The 13,877-nt window shown below is 39.3% G+C and overlaps 1 protein-coding gene across 6 annotated transcripts in view; it reads left to right on the top strand.

Moving 5' to 3' along the window:
* Nucleotides 1-209: 209 nt before the first annotated feature.
* Nucleotides 210-13,877, top strand: part of ERO1B (endoplasmic reticulum oxidoreductase 1 beta) — a 33,140-nt gene continuing 19,472 nt past the window's right edge. For all 6 annotated transcript variants that reach the window (XR_014227614.1, XR_014227615.1, XM_082306406.1 and 3 more), the window contains exons 1-4: nucleotides 210-559; nucleotides 5,342-5,461; nucleotides 10,596-10,679; nucleotides 11,082-11,123. Coding sequence is in view for 4 of the 6 variants with exons in the window: in XM_082306406.1 (XP_082162532.1) it covers nucleotides 461-559; nucleotides 5,342-5,461; nucleotides 10,596-10,679; nucleotides 11,082-11,123 (345 nt within the window). In the remaining 2 variants the exon portion in view is untranslated. The remainder of the gene's footprint in view (nucleotides 560-5,341; nucleotides 5,462-10,595; nucleotides 10,680-11,081; nucleotides 11,124-13,877) is intronic.

The following is a 13,877-nucleotide window of genomic DNA, read 5'->3' on the forward strand; positions in this document are numbered from 1 at the left end:
ACGCGCCCGGCAGCCCCGTCCCTCGCCGCTTGTTTTGGAGGCGCGCGTGGTCCTCTCCGATTGGCCGCCGCGCCGTGCCCCGCCCCGCCCCAGCCCTGCCGCGGCGGGGCTTGCGCGTGCGCCTGGACTACAGCTCCCGGGGCGCCGCGCGGCCGCCGGAGGAGGGAGCGGTTGGGCGGCCCTGCGGGCGGCGGCGGCTGCGCGAGCGGAGCGTGCGCGCGGGTCGGTGCTGTGGCGGCGGCAGCGGCAGCGCGCGGGCAGGTTGAGGTGAGCGCGGCGCCCCCGCCCGACGGCTCCCGCCGCAGGCAGGAGCGGCCGCGCCGGGAGGAGACGCTGCCACCGCCACCGACCCTCGGTTCGTCCGTCTCCTTCCTGTGGTGGCGGCGGCGGCTGCTGCGCGACGGGGCGAGGGCCGCCCTCCCCCGTCAGCCGCGGCGGGCGGAGCGGCGGCGGCAGCAGCATGAGCGGCGGCGGCGCCGTCCGGAGCACAGCGGCGAGGGCACGGCTGGCAGCGCGGCTGCTGGCGGTGCTCAGCTGCGTCCTGACAGCGGAGGCCCAGGTAGGAACCGGCGGCGGATGGGACGATGCGGCAGGGTGCCCTCACGGCGGGGGCGGGTGGGGAAGGAGGGCGGAGAGCCCGGCCGGGCAGGGATGCCCCACCAGCCGTGGGCAGGGCTGCGGACCCCTGCCTGAGGGGGAGGAGAGCAGCGGTCCTTCCTGTCGCGGGCTGGAGGCGGCGGTGAGGGCGGTTCGCAGGGGCGTGGGGCAGAGGGCAGCTTCGGGCCGTGTCTTGGGCAGCCTCCCCGGCGGAGCAGTCTGGGCTTCCCTCGCTGAAGTCTGTAGCCCGCGTCCTTCCTATTCGATACCCTGCGGTTGCTGCTTGCTGGGATCCAGCCCGGGGCCGGGCGGTTGGGTGCCTCCGGGCTGTGGAGCCCCGCTGCTACGGTGAGGGGAGAAGTTGGTTGGCCTGGGAACCGCTGGTAGTAGTACCCTGATATAACGGTCCAGCTACGCAGAGGAGTTGTTTAATCCAGGTAACGCTGCTTGCTGTCTGTGGGGTGTTGTGCTGAGGAGCTCTGGGTTGGATCATACCCTTGGCTTTAGGCAGAAACTTTGGTGTCCTTATGAAGTCAAGGAGAAGCCACGTGTTCGAATGGTAATATCAGCGCCCGGGCTTGGCTTGTTTTTAGGTCACGTCTGTTTGCCCACATTACAGAGAAGGATGAGAATGCTTCTTTCTGTAAACTGCCTTCACAGCTTCGAAAGGACAAGTGCCTGTAGTTGGGATTTTGCTATTCATCAGCAGCATGACTGTGACTGAAATAATAGCTGGTGTCAAGCAGGGAAGGATTTAAGCTGGGCCAAAGACATGAGAGCGAGATTATATGGAAATACAATGCCCACGTGGAGCAAAGTTTTGTCTTCTGCATCTAATTATTATTTTTCTTATCTTTTCTAAATTTCCGCTCTGTATAGCATACTATATTGTAAGGGACCATCAAAGGCAGTGACTAGAGTAGTCTGGCATAGACAGTTTTTATTGCAGTTTTTTTTTTTTTGTTGTAAGTTGAGCTTTTCTCAGGTTTAAAAATCCCTTATTTTAGTAGCTATTCTAGTGTAACTAAATGCTAATTGAATTGGTATTCTTAAAGAAGCCGTTAACAAACTGGCATGGTTTTCTTATGATGCTTGGCAGAGAGATTGGTTGTTGCTATTTCATAAAATTGTTACCATATTCTATTCAGAGTTTAAATACCTAGAGTTTGACTTGCGCAGGGAAAAGATAAGCGAGCCATTAGTTCTTTGAGTTATGTTACCTATAGCTTTTCTCTCATTCTGCAGCTATGGCAAAGTAAAACATTAAGGAACAAAACAAGGCGTCCCAGGTGGTCTTCTAATTGTTGAAGCAATTAAAGTACAGCAACCTGATAACACTAATAAGGTTGTTTGTATGAATAGATTGCTTGTTAGTATATGCATTTATTCAGGTTTTTCTTAATGTTGAAGTGCTGAATACATTTCTCTTTCCAGATTTCATAAGGAGAAATTGATGCAGGTTGGATGTTGACCTTTTCTTCTGAAAGGTTGTTTTCTCTTGGAGAAGATAAGTTAGAAGTTTAACATCTCCAGTACAGCTCTGATATCTGTACAAGAACTAAACTAGGTTTGACAATACATGGAAATACTTTGATAAGCATGTTGGAAATACAGAAGAAATAGCAACTGTTCAATGTCAGACGACTTCTTGATCACAAATTATAGTAGGCTAATGCTTTTAGAGTTTATCGTAGCGTTCAAAGTAATTAACAGATTAAAAGAAAGCTTGATACTTGGCCATTGTAATAAAAGTTGTCATAACTTACAGTACAGTTTGGCTATATATTTGTGGATTAAGTTAACTAGTATAGTTCAATTAAAAAAAGGCAAAATACTAATTGTGTGAATAGCAAAGCAGGTCTTACAATACGTAATTTTAACTGTGTAATACACTGTTCTTATTTTGATGTCTCCAGTTTGAAAAAGAATTCACTGGAAGATCCAGGTGTCAACAAAAATGAAACAATTTTCTGCATGTTCTTAGTGTTCCATCATTATGCAAGTGAGAGCACTGAAGACTATACCTGGACTAATAAAAAAAACCTAACTGGGGTACTTGAAGCCTGTGTTGCTGTTGTATTAGTGTGCTATGCACTGACTCTGCTGATATGCAGTACTGGTGTTTCATATGTGCTGTCAAACCATTTCATAAATTGTGGTTTGGTACAGATATAGCATAGTTTAATTTTAGAGCATGCCTTCCAAGGAAACATTGATTTTGCTATTTTATGTATACAGGGAGCTAACTGTTCTAGTTTTGAAAAAGTTGTGAGAAAGTAATGGAGAAATTTTTGTTTGCTTGTTCTTGTTACTGTAAATTAATTTTTCTCTTAATAATTTCTTAGACCAGTTTTGGTTTTGGGGGAGGGTTTATTTCTGAAACTTCCTAATGTTCTAAGTAAACTGTACTGCATTTTGAAAGATGTTCTTAGAATCGAGATTTTTATCAGAGGCATCTGGCAAAGGTGTGACCTCCATTAGTTTGCCATCTTAGTTGAATAAAAAGACTGCAGCTTTTTATTTTTCCATGGGGATTTGATATTGGGTGTAATTACTGCATGTTTGTTTGGAACAGTTTCCCCTAAAAAAGCATTTTCAGTTTTGCATACATGGTAAAAATATTTTTGTAAGCAGTGGATAGCTTCATGAGGTGGTCATCAAAATAGTTTCCTATTCTTTATCTTCTGAGTCCAAAGAAAATTTCTTGGATCTTTCCTACTGCTTTCAGCTTAATAAATTATTGCTCTTCATGTAAGGTTTATCCTGTTTATACAGTTCAATAATATTTGAGCAAAATGCTCAAAGTTATCTTTTTGCCTTTTTATACTATAATGACATGTACTGCTGTTTATTTTCTGCTATGGTGTTACTTGTAAAGACAGCAAAATTAATTTCTGCCTATGTGTGAGCAATAAGAAAATTTGAAATTTTTCATGAAATCATTATAGATTAAAATGCATGGGGATTTTACTTCTGTAAGTATCAATAATAACAAGTTTTGTCTTCTGACTTTGAAGTTGGCAGTCATGTGGGCTGTGAGCTTTCTCGGCTTTGTGAAAAACCTGTAGTTGCACATAGGCTCTTTCATAGCTCTTTGCCCAGGTTTGAAGTTAGATAACATTAACAAGGCAAGCATAACAGCATGGAAGACCTTAGATAAAGCAACTTCCTTTCCCTTAAATGAGTTTTACTTCATTACCGTATCTACTCTGCAGAATCGTGACAGCGTATTTAGTGCCTCAGGAAAAGTAGGATCTACACAAGGTGAATTTTCTACTTAAATGCTTTATTGCCGTACCCTCACCTCTTTATTCTCACAGGGGGTTGGGGGAAGTCCATTTTCCAGGCCTCCTTTATGCTTCATAAAAGAGCAGAAGCCTACGGTTTGGTTTCTAGTGACTTTTTTACATCAAGCTTGGTTATATAAGGGTATCTGTTCTGTAAAGTAGTGGAGTGATTTATCATGCATAAAACAGATTAGATGATTTCATAATCTCATCTATGTGAAATCTGTGGAGGGGAAAAAAAAGCCACAAAATCTTTTTTGTGTCTTTTTGCACATAACCTTTTAATAGTTAGAAGTTCTTCTAAGCCCATGCAATATATAAGATGTGTGGGCTTTCCTATTCTATATGCTTTGTAGGCCGTCATGTATGTTGATGAATTTCCTGTCTGGCTGAAGAATAGTAGTAGTTAACAGCAATGTTTGGTTCCATTCCCTTAGATACGGTCTAAAGCCTTCAAACTTACTTTCAAAGGCCTTTCAGACATGTTTGTAGTTGTTTAAGCAGCTATGCTTGGGAGTAGTTAGTTTAGATTTAATGACATTTATCATACAAAAGTTCATAGAACCACGCTTTCAGTGTTTCTGCCTTTCACTAAGACACTGTCAGGGTCTCAGCAGAAGTGTTGCTGTAGCTGAGTCTACTAAGTTAGTTGGGCCTGTCCTCTCTACTACTTGCACAGTCCTGCCTTCCTCTCCTCTGCAGGCAGTGGCGCTTCTGCACTTGTGTGCGCTCCTTTTCGTAGAGGTGGTCTTAAGGTAGTGCAGTACCTTGAACCAGCTCGCTGTCCTGGCACAAGAAGGATGGGACCTGGAAAGTTCAGACTTGGTTTCACAATGAATTTACAGCCTTACAATATGGGTGCCTGCACCTGGGTTTCCTAGTATTTATTTGTAGAATTTAACTGTGAAGTTACTGACTTCTTGGACACAAAAGTGCCTATTCACCTTTCTCCCATGCCTCTAAAGAAACTAGCTGGAGTGTTCTTATGCTTTGAGAAGAATTATAGAAATAAGATGACAATGCATGATTGTGTTTTTTTTGTAGGCAATTCAACTAATGAGCATTTGGTAGGAGCATACTTGGTATGCAACTCTGATATGCTAATATACTATGTGTTTGTAGTTTGGAAAAATCTTGCTGCTCATTCTGCAGAAAGTTCTATATGCTGAATCTGTCAACAAATTTCAGGGCTGAAAGTGTTGATCTGGCTAACATTGATTCAGCATTGCATTTGGAGGTGGACTTAAGCTCAAAAAAAGTGCTAAGATCTGTTATCTAATTCTGAGTGTGTAAGGTATGTTGTAGAGCATTTTAATGATGAGAAGTAAATTATTTGCTGTGGAACTACATTTCACTAGTATTTCTTTTGACTGCCATCCTTTTCTCTTTAGAGGATTTTTCTGTAGTTATTATTGCATTTCTTGATTAAAAATAAATTTTTATGTGTTTTTTAATAGCTCACAGGAGTCCTAGATGATTGTTTGTGTGACATAGAAAGCATCGATGACTTCAATACTTTCAAGATCTTCCCCAAAATACAGAAACTGCAAGAACGTGATTACTTCAGATATTACAAGGTACAATTAGAATGGTATCTTCCTGAATAATTTAAATAAAATCCAGAAAATATACGGAGGATTACGTATCAAATCAACTTGTCTATATTAAGTTGTCTTTTAGAAGCCCGCAGCTCTTTAATTTGGTTGTAGCTGGTTTTCAGTCCCTGACAGTTATGTTGGTAATAAGTCATATTTTCTGTGTTAATCCTGGAGTCAGTGGCAGTAAATCATGACTGCTTTCATTCAACTGATAAGTGGTAATTTTAAAGGTCGTATCTTTGTACTGCTGCATCTAGAAAAGGATTGTATATTAACAACTGTCTGACAGCATGCAGTACTTGTCTTCTAAGAAATGTGCGTATTTTGAAATGGAAATATTGCAATGATTTCCTTTTCTTATAAGTTGCTGTCTTAGTTCTGATTTTAGTGTTTGCTATCTAGAGAACCGTTATTCCTTTGAAAAACAGGTAAAACTATTCAATTTTCAAGTAGTGTGTAATACCACTTTTTTATGACTTTAAACATTTTTTTCTCTGTATTAGAATCTGATGAGCAAAATAAGACTTTGAAGCCTGATACTTCTGTTTTCAGATATGCTTAACTTGAAAATAAGGTTGCATTTTGACTGAGCTAATCAGATGGTTACCTGCCACTGGAAAAAGGAGGTTACGCTCCTTGAGGGCAGACCGTCCTGCCCCTTCCCTACTTTTAGCTCTTGGGCTTATCTAACTGTGCATTAGGCCAGTGCATCTCTTTAACCTGGCAGATTTTTAGTTTGGATGTTTGGGTTTGGTTGGCCCCCCTCCCCCCCCGCCCCCCACCCCCCAAGATGTAGCAAGTTATCTAGCTGATCTGGAATCAGACAATTATTAAACTTGTGCAAGATGGAGTTATGAATGTGAGGAAGGAGAAAAAAGTGCTAGAATCTTCCTTTTCTAGTCTGAGCAAGCAGTAATGCGTAACTTCACCCTGAATCTCCTCCTGCTACGTGATACAGTTCTAACTTCACTTTTCAGGAGAAACGAGATCTGTGCAACTTCAGTGATAATACATCACGTAGTAGTGGTGATTAGGTTCTCCAGAGGCAACAGAAAGATACAAAACAAAGTAATTGAAGAAGAGGAGCAACAGGTATACAAGGTTGTATACAACAGTAATTTCATCCTGCAAATTTAGAACTAATCTTCATTTCAAGAGCAGTTCTGCAGATCATACTTTAATGATGTGTTGCAATCCTACCTCATCTTTCATACTGATCTTCCTAATAGATGGGCAATTATAAGGACCAGTGTGCAGTCCACTCATCACCACACATTATTTAGTGCTTCCAATTGTGACAGGGAAGAATTTGTGTTGAACAAGCAAACCGAATAAGTAAGTCAGAATGTTTTTCACCCTTTCTCCTCTGAATAAGCAACAGAGTTTTTTGATGTCCCTGCACAGAATCACGAAAGTGCTATTATTAAGCACATAGATGGATGTGGAAATTGTGATTTGAAGGGTAGGCAATGACCATCTAGGTCAACTATAGTGTAGCTGAATACTGAATAAGCATAGGGGGAGTATACTTGTTCTGGGAGTGAAAACACTCCTACTCGGACGTAATGTAATTTGTAATAGGAATTTGGATCATCAACTTTTGTAACTACAGTCACAGTATTCCCATTGTGTTACTGGTTCAACAGCCATAAAAGAACTCAAACTTTAATGTATAATGCTGAGTGGACTAGCTAGTTTTTATTTGAAGTCTGAAGAAAACATTCTTTTTAAAGTCTTGCTGAAATTATGCTAGGTGGTTTCTAGATAGATAGTGGAACACTTCTCAATGAAAGAAATAAAGGAATAAAAAATTTTGTATAGTTTATACATCAAAACACACAAACTGTGGAAGCCTCATGATAAGGAATCTAACTTTTAATCTGTGACAAGTATTGAATAATACTCTAAACGATAGTAATGAAATCTAATACTTCAGACCCTGAAGAAAGTAGAAGGATGTTCTATGTAGTCAGTGCATGATTGGTGTTGATTGAAGTACAAGTGCCATACAACCTCAGTTTGTCTCAGAAGTGTGTGTGCTGGTTTTTAGTGCTCTTGAATCATTCAGGACTAATATATCTTGATTTGCAGATGTTCTTTCTGAATTAATGTGCAGTTTAGGCAGCGGTATTCTTTCATTTACAGTGTTCCTCTGTGTAAGAACAGCGGCTGCCTAGTTACTTGTATCTTCCTAAGTGTGTTAGCATTTTTTATTGTTAGAGTTTACTTTGAAGAAGGTTGTAGTCTAACTATGTTAGCTGGTCTTTTTTTTGGTAGAAATTGGTGGGAAGGGCATTTTTTTATATAATAGGTCTTATTGTGAAGGTGATGTAAAATGTAACACTTTTTTGTGCTTCATTTAAAAAAAGATGGGAGAACAAGTACATAAAATTCTAAAATTTTACATATTTTTTTTTTTTCTAGGGATGGTGTTTGTGGATTGAATAGAGGAAATGGGGGGGCAATCTAAAATCTCTGCTTTTAATTTATCTGTGCTAGCATGGCTTGAACTGTAACTAGAAGATAGTTGTCATCACTCTTAAGAAGTCATACCATCTGCTTAATGTCTTGTTAGTTTTTTTTGACTGAGGAATCTCTTTAACATTTTAAAGCTGAATTTATAATTCCCAGTCATGCTGAATAAGGACATCAAAATGGAAACGTGGAAAACAGTCTTTCCTTCAGATATTATATAGCAGTTAACTTTGTATGCGTGTTTTGAAAATACAGGAAGGACTTAGTTGCTGAAAGGTTTGGTAGAGGAATTTAGTATAATAAAGGGCAGTTGAGCAAGTCAAATGTTTTGTTCTTTGGGGATCTTTTGTGGTATTGACGACATTTGAAGAGGGGAATTTTGATTGATTTGCTTTAATTTGGGTATGTAGTGCCACAGAACAATTTATCTTTCAAGCATTAAAGGTTGTTTCTTTATTTCTGGTACATAGTTTTGATTTTTCTTAGCTGTCAAAATTAAGAGAATAGACTGGAGGGAGAATAAAATCTGGCTATAATTCATCTTGGAGTCTTCATATTGTGCCTGCTTTGTATCAGAGGCATATTGATCTGTGCTTAGTATATTATGTATAATGCTGGGGAAAAAAAACTGAATTTGATTAATTGTTTTTATTGCTGAGGCTCTGGTTTGACAATTCAGTGAACGTAGCCATTGGGCTTCTATTACTGTATTCCCCCCCAAACCAAGCCACTTAAAGCAAGTCACTGATCCAGTATAAATGCACTCTGCCAGTTAAAGGTTTTCAAAGCATAAAGGTTTTTTTTTAATGGAATAATTGTTCAAGACGGCTCAGTGATTTCAGTTCTTCTCCAAATTAAAAGATTGCGTAGTGTGTTTCTTTTATCGTAGCAGGAACCCTTCAGGTACCACATGCAGTGGACTCCAAAGTTCATCAGAGCATGGGATTTCGAGTTCAGTTGCCAATTCTTTGCCTAAGGGGCTGCTCTGGCACTGCTGTACTAGATGTTTAACCTTTGTTTCCTGTCTATGTTTCTCCTTATGTAAAGTGAAAGTATAGGATATACATTACATTAATTAGAAAAATGTTCCTACAGGTAAAGGGAAAACACATTTTTCTGAAGACTAAATTGATGAAGTGTTTTGTCTCAATCTTTTAACCTAGTAGGTATAGCAAAAATAGTTATTTATAGTGTGTGACTATTAATTTACTGTGCAGCTTGTATGTATTTTTTTCCATAAGCTAGCATAAGGATTAGTTTTCTGACTTAAGATTTATAGATGTAAATAATTTTTATAAGCACATTTATATTTCTTAAATTTTTGTGTTGAAACTGCTCTAGGGCCTGATGCCATCCTTGGAGTATTTGGCTTAATTTTATAGTGCGTTTTATAGAACTCTTGCTGTGTCTTAACTACAGAATCAAATGCAATGTCTTCAACAGTTTCAAATAAGAAGTGATACATCAAGTCATTCAAGATGTAGTTTGTTGGATATAAGTAGTGACTTCAGTTGAATATCTTCATGAATAGTATTTATCAACTGAAGAACACTAGTACAAGCTGCACTAAAGAAAAATAAAGGAATAGAAGTAATTTTTGTTTTGTGTGGGGTTTTTTTACTTTGAAAGTTTTAAAATTGACTTTTTATCTGGAAAATAGTGGTTGCTACTGAGGATAATGCTTTGTATTTTATTTGTAATGTTAGATTTCAAAGATGGTGTACTTTTGCAGTGTTTCTGGTTGATCATGCAGGAGAGCCTTTAGTCTGTAGTTATCAGTTCAGGAGTGATGAGGTCAAAGTGGTTTTTATCAATAATGTTTGTTAGTATGTATACGGCTAATGTAAAGGAAAGCTGGGATTTTTCTTTTTTCTTCACTGACTTCCACATTGCTAATCCAAGTAAAGTGTAGTAAAGTGTTTGAATCTCTTGCCATGTAGTGTATACTAATATACGTGGTACTCCCTGCCTTTATTGTGCCATTTGATGACAAATAGGAGCACTAATCATCACAGGATTGGCTGGTAATGTTTCTGAAGTGGTTTCTCTTCATTATTTATATTTGTACTATACCAGCTCTCTAATTTGAGGCCATTATGATACTCATTCTTCCTTGACTAGCTACGATGTGTAGTAATGATTGCCTCTTTTTATGCCTTGAAATCTGAAATCATCCAAGCACTTATTTGAATTAGTAAACTTGTGCACTCGTCTGTCCTCCATCAAATGTATTTTCTTGATCAGTATAGTACAAGTACAATTGATTGTAAGTGCACTCATTTTAGAGCTGCATATGTCTGATTTGCCTTCTTTTTAGTAGTTCATGTACTGCTTTAAAGTTCTGTTAGTGGTGGGAGATTTAGTTTGTGCTTTAATATACTATGTCTTTGTGTCTGCTGGAGGCCATTATCACTAACAATTCCACTGCAGCAAGCTTCAGCTTATATACTCAGAGGGAGAGTAGTTAAAAGAAACCAACTGACAGACCAAACCCCCACAAAACTTAAAGTACTAAATTTAACCCTTTTTCCTTGTATCCTCTTCTTTAATTTGGAAGGATTTCCTGATACTGAGAGCTCTTTCATTTAAAGTTGCCTTATGTAAGTGTTGATTGTAAACTTGGTTTTTGTATATTTAGGTCAACCTGAAGAGACCATGTCCATTTTGGGCAGATGATGGCCATTGTTCTATCAAAGATTGTCATGTAGAGCCTTGTCCTGAGGTATGGATCAAATAATATAAAATAGAAAAAGGTTATTGGGTTAAAAAGTTTGCTAATTTGCAGTGACTAATACTATACTAACAACATGTACTAATCAGAACTTAAATTTACATAAAAGAGTGACAATAAAATTATTTTCCGTTTCAAAAGCAGAAATACAGCCAAAGTATTTTAAGGTCTTAGTCATTTTACCAATAAAACAAATAACTTTAAGAATAAGTCTCTTTTAAGCTCTAGCACTCTTTTCGATATAACATGTTGAGAAGGTAAAGGAGCAAGTTAATTCTTTAAAAACAAGTTTGCTTTGGCCTCTGTAGGAATGATATTTAATTTGTAGATTTTAATCAAGCATAATCGTTTCTATGAACAGTGTAAAAACTGTGATTTATTTTTGGTTTTTAGAGCAAAATACCTGTTGGAATTAAGGCTGGGAGCTCTAATAAAGTAAGTAGTCATTTATTTTCTAAGTTATTTCTGATTTTTTTTTTGTTTAAATCTTAACATTACAGTATCTGAGTGACTTTTTATGACAAACCTTCAGTCTTGGCATAGTGATGAAATTGTTAACGTAACTGATCAGTTCCTGTATGTGGCTTCACATTTTTACTTTTATGTATAATAGTGTTTCTGACATAGCTGGTACTGTCATGTCATTCTGGGTCTGTCATAGCTTGAGAGCTGGTGCAGACTGCATCAATGAATGACCGGGGACAGCAGTAGGTGGCCACAGGATGCCGGATGCAAAATTTTTTGTTCATTTCTGAGTACAGGCCAGCTTCTGTAAAGCCGTAGGCTAAGATGCACAGATGCAGTAGCAGTGCAGTCTTTTGTAAGAATCATATATAACCACAACCTCTAATATTAAAAGAACCTGAATGATTACATGTAGTTTTGCCATGTCTAATCTTGCGCAGGTCATTAGTTGAAAGATGATTTGGTCGTTGATCTAAAGACAATTGAGGCTAAAGCGGTCAGTGCAAGCTTAAGTAGTCAGTCCATGCTATTGGCTTTTACTTGCTTCTCTCCAAGCCATCCTTCCTAGATCACCAAGTGATCTTAGCAAAGCCAAAAATATAAAAAGGGTATATACGCCTAGAAAAGATGTCAGAGCAGAAAGATAAACAACGCTCCCTCACCCCCAAATCCCAAACACAGTGCCCAAGAATAAGGATTTTAGCAGTTGATGGGATAATGGTGCCCAAATGAGAGATCTTCCTGTTGAGTGCCTTGGCTGTGTTGTAGACTCATACTTTTGCGTAACGTATCTCCATCCTCCCCAGTACTTTCCACCTCACTGGGCAACCATAGTTGCTGCTTGCCTCACCTGAGTGTAGTTCACCATATCATAAATGACCATTGGCATTAGGTTTAGACTTTATACCAAGAAAGATTACCAAAGATAGCTGAGAGGAATACTTCATTGTGAATGGATGACTTCTGTGTCCTGCTGTCATGAACAGTGCAGGCAAGTCTGTCCAAGCTTTAGCTCAAGAGGAAGTCTCATCTCCTGTTTATACATACATCGTTAAGCTCACTCTGAAGTAAAGTGTGCCTTTTCATTTAAAGGTTTCTGGTGATCAGAGAAGAAACATCTTTGTCACTGACATGACTTAAATGTCAGTCATTCACCATTTCAGCACAAGCAGCAGTAGTTATTCTGGGAAAACTTTGGCACTGTCTCTGTGCAGAAGATCTTAAGTTTTAGCTGGATAATCTGTTGCTAGTTCTCTTTTTCATTGACTCCATTCTCTTCCAAGCTTGACTGTAGAGAAACTGACTCCTGGAATACCGTAATGCCTCCTAAAGAGACATTTTAAGACTTTAAAGACTGTTTTAGAAAGGATTCTTCTAGTAGGCATTTGAGCTTCCTGATTAATCAATCTCGAGAGCCATAAGTAAGATGTTAATTAGTAGTCAAAGAGTATGCTGTTCTTAAGGTACTTCACATGAGCATATTGAATTGGACTTTGGAAGTGAAAAATCAGCCACTTTTTGCTTTCACCGCAATGAAGAAACTGGGATAGCTTCTTCGGGAAGCTGTCATCTGCTGGTGTATTTGCTACAGTTGTTTCCTTTAAATTGCCTTGTAGGTTGTTGCAACCAGCTATAGTGCTCAAAGTTGGGCAATTCTGCGCCTTTAATCTGTAGTGGAACAAAGACACTAATATCTGCTGCTTCTCTGTCAGAAAATGAAATATTTCTGCAGGAAAAATGTCATTAGGACTGACACAAATCTTACCTACACCATTTTCTTACGTCTTATGATTCAGTTAAAGATCTTTCTTGAAGCCGATTAAAAACTGACAATCTCATTTAATATCCCTTTTAAGGAAACATCAAACTCATCTTAGTATGAATGTTTTGTTTCAAGGACTATGTGAGTACTGTGCTATTAGCCTGTGCTTGGTCCATTTGGGAAAGTCCTGCATCTTGTGGATTATCCTTAAAGTATTGGTTTAAAAAAAAAAAAAAAAAAGGCATTTTTCCTCTGGGGATATACATGTCCAGTTTCTCTCTTTCATCCTGACAGTCTCTGCCTTGGAAAGGTGAAAACAACCAAAGGCATCTTTTTAATAATGAGAGCTATAATCTGTTGAGTATATATACTCAAGGTAGAATCCTGTAGAGAAGTTTTCTGTGGTCTAAGTGCTTGGCTTCTGTGCAGTTTCCTATTGCCCTTCTCTCCTAATGTAGATGACCTTCTAAACTTCTAGCTTTATTTAGGCTTTCATGGGGGATTTTTTTGTTTGTTTGCTGAACCGTAGAGAGAACAGTTCTTTTGAAAGCTCGTCTAGCCACAGGGTTACACTTGCACAGCTTCTCCACAGAAGTGCAGTTAGCAATAGAGGATCTCTTTTTAATTCTTGGCACCAACATAAGCTTTTTGAAATGGTGCTGGAGAGGCACAAAGTAGCTTCCCTTTCTCTATAGTCCTGTTTTCATTTTAGGGGTGAACACATTTCAGGGGGCTCGACATTAGAGAACTGTCATGACAGCTGCTGTATTAATCTTTGAAGCAAGGGACAGGGTGCAGTAACTCAAGGTTACAACATTTAACTTTTCCGTTTTCTTCCAGAAACTGCTCTTAGGAGATCCTGCTTTGGCAGGAAGAGATACTTTGTCCTGATCTAGTCAGTGGTCACAGAGCACCGATCTGATAGCAGTTGCTGTTGAACACTGGAGAATAGTGAAGCCCAG

This window comes from Platalea leucorodia, assembly GCF_965183815.1.
Source record: "Platalea leucorodia genome assembly, chromosome: 3".
Classification (NCBI taxonomy): domain Eukaryota; kingdom Metazoa; phylum Chordata; class Aves; order Pelecaniformes; family Threskiornithidae; genus Platalea; species Platalea leucorodia.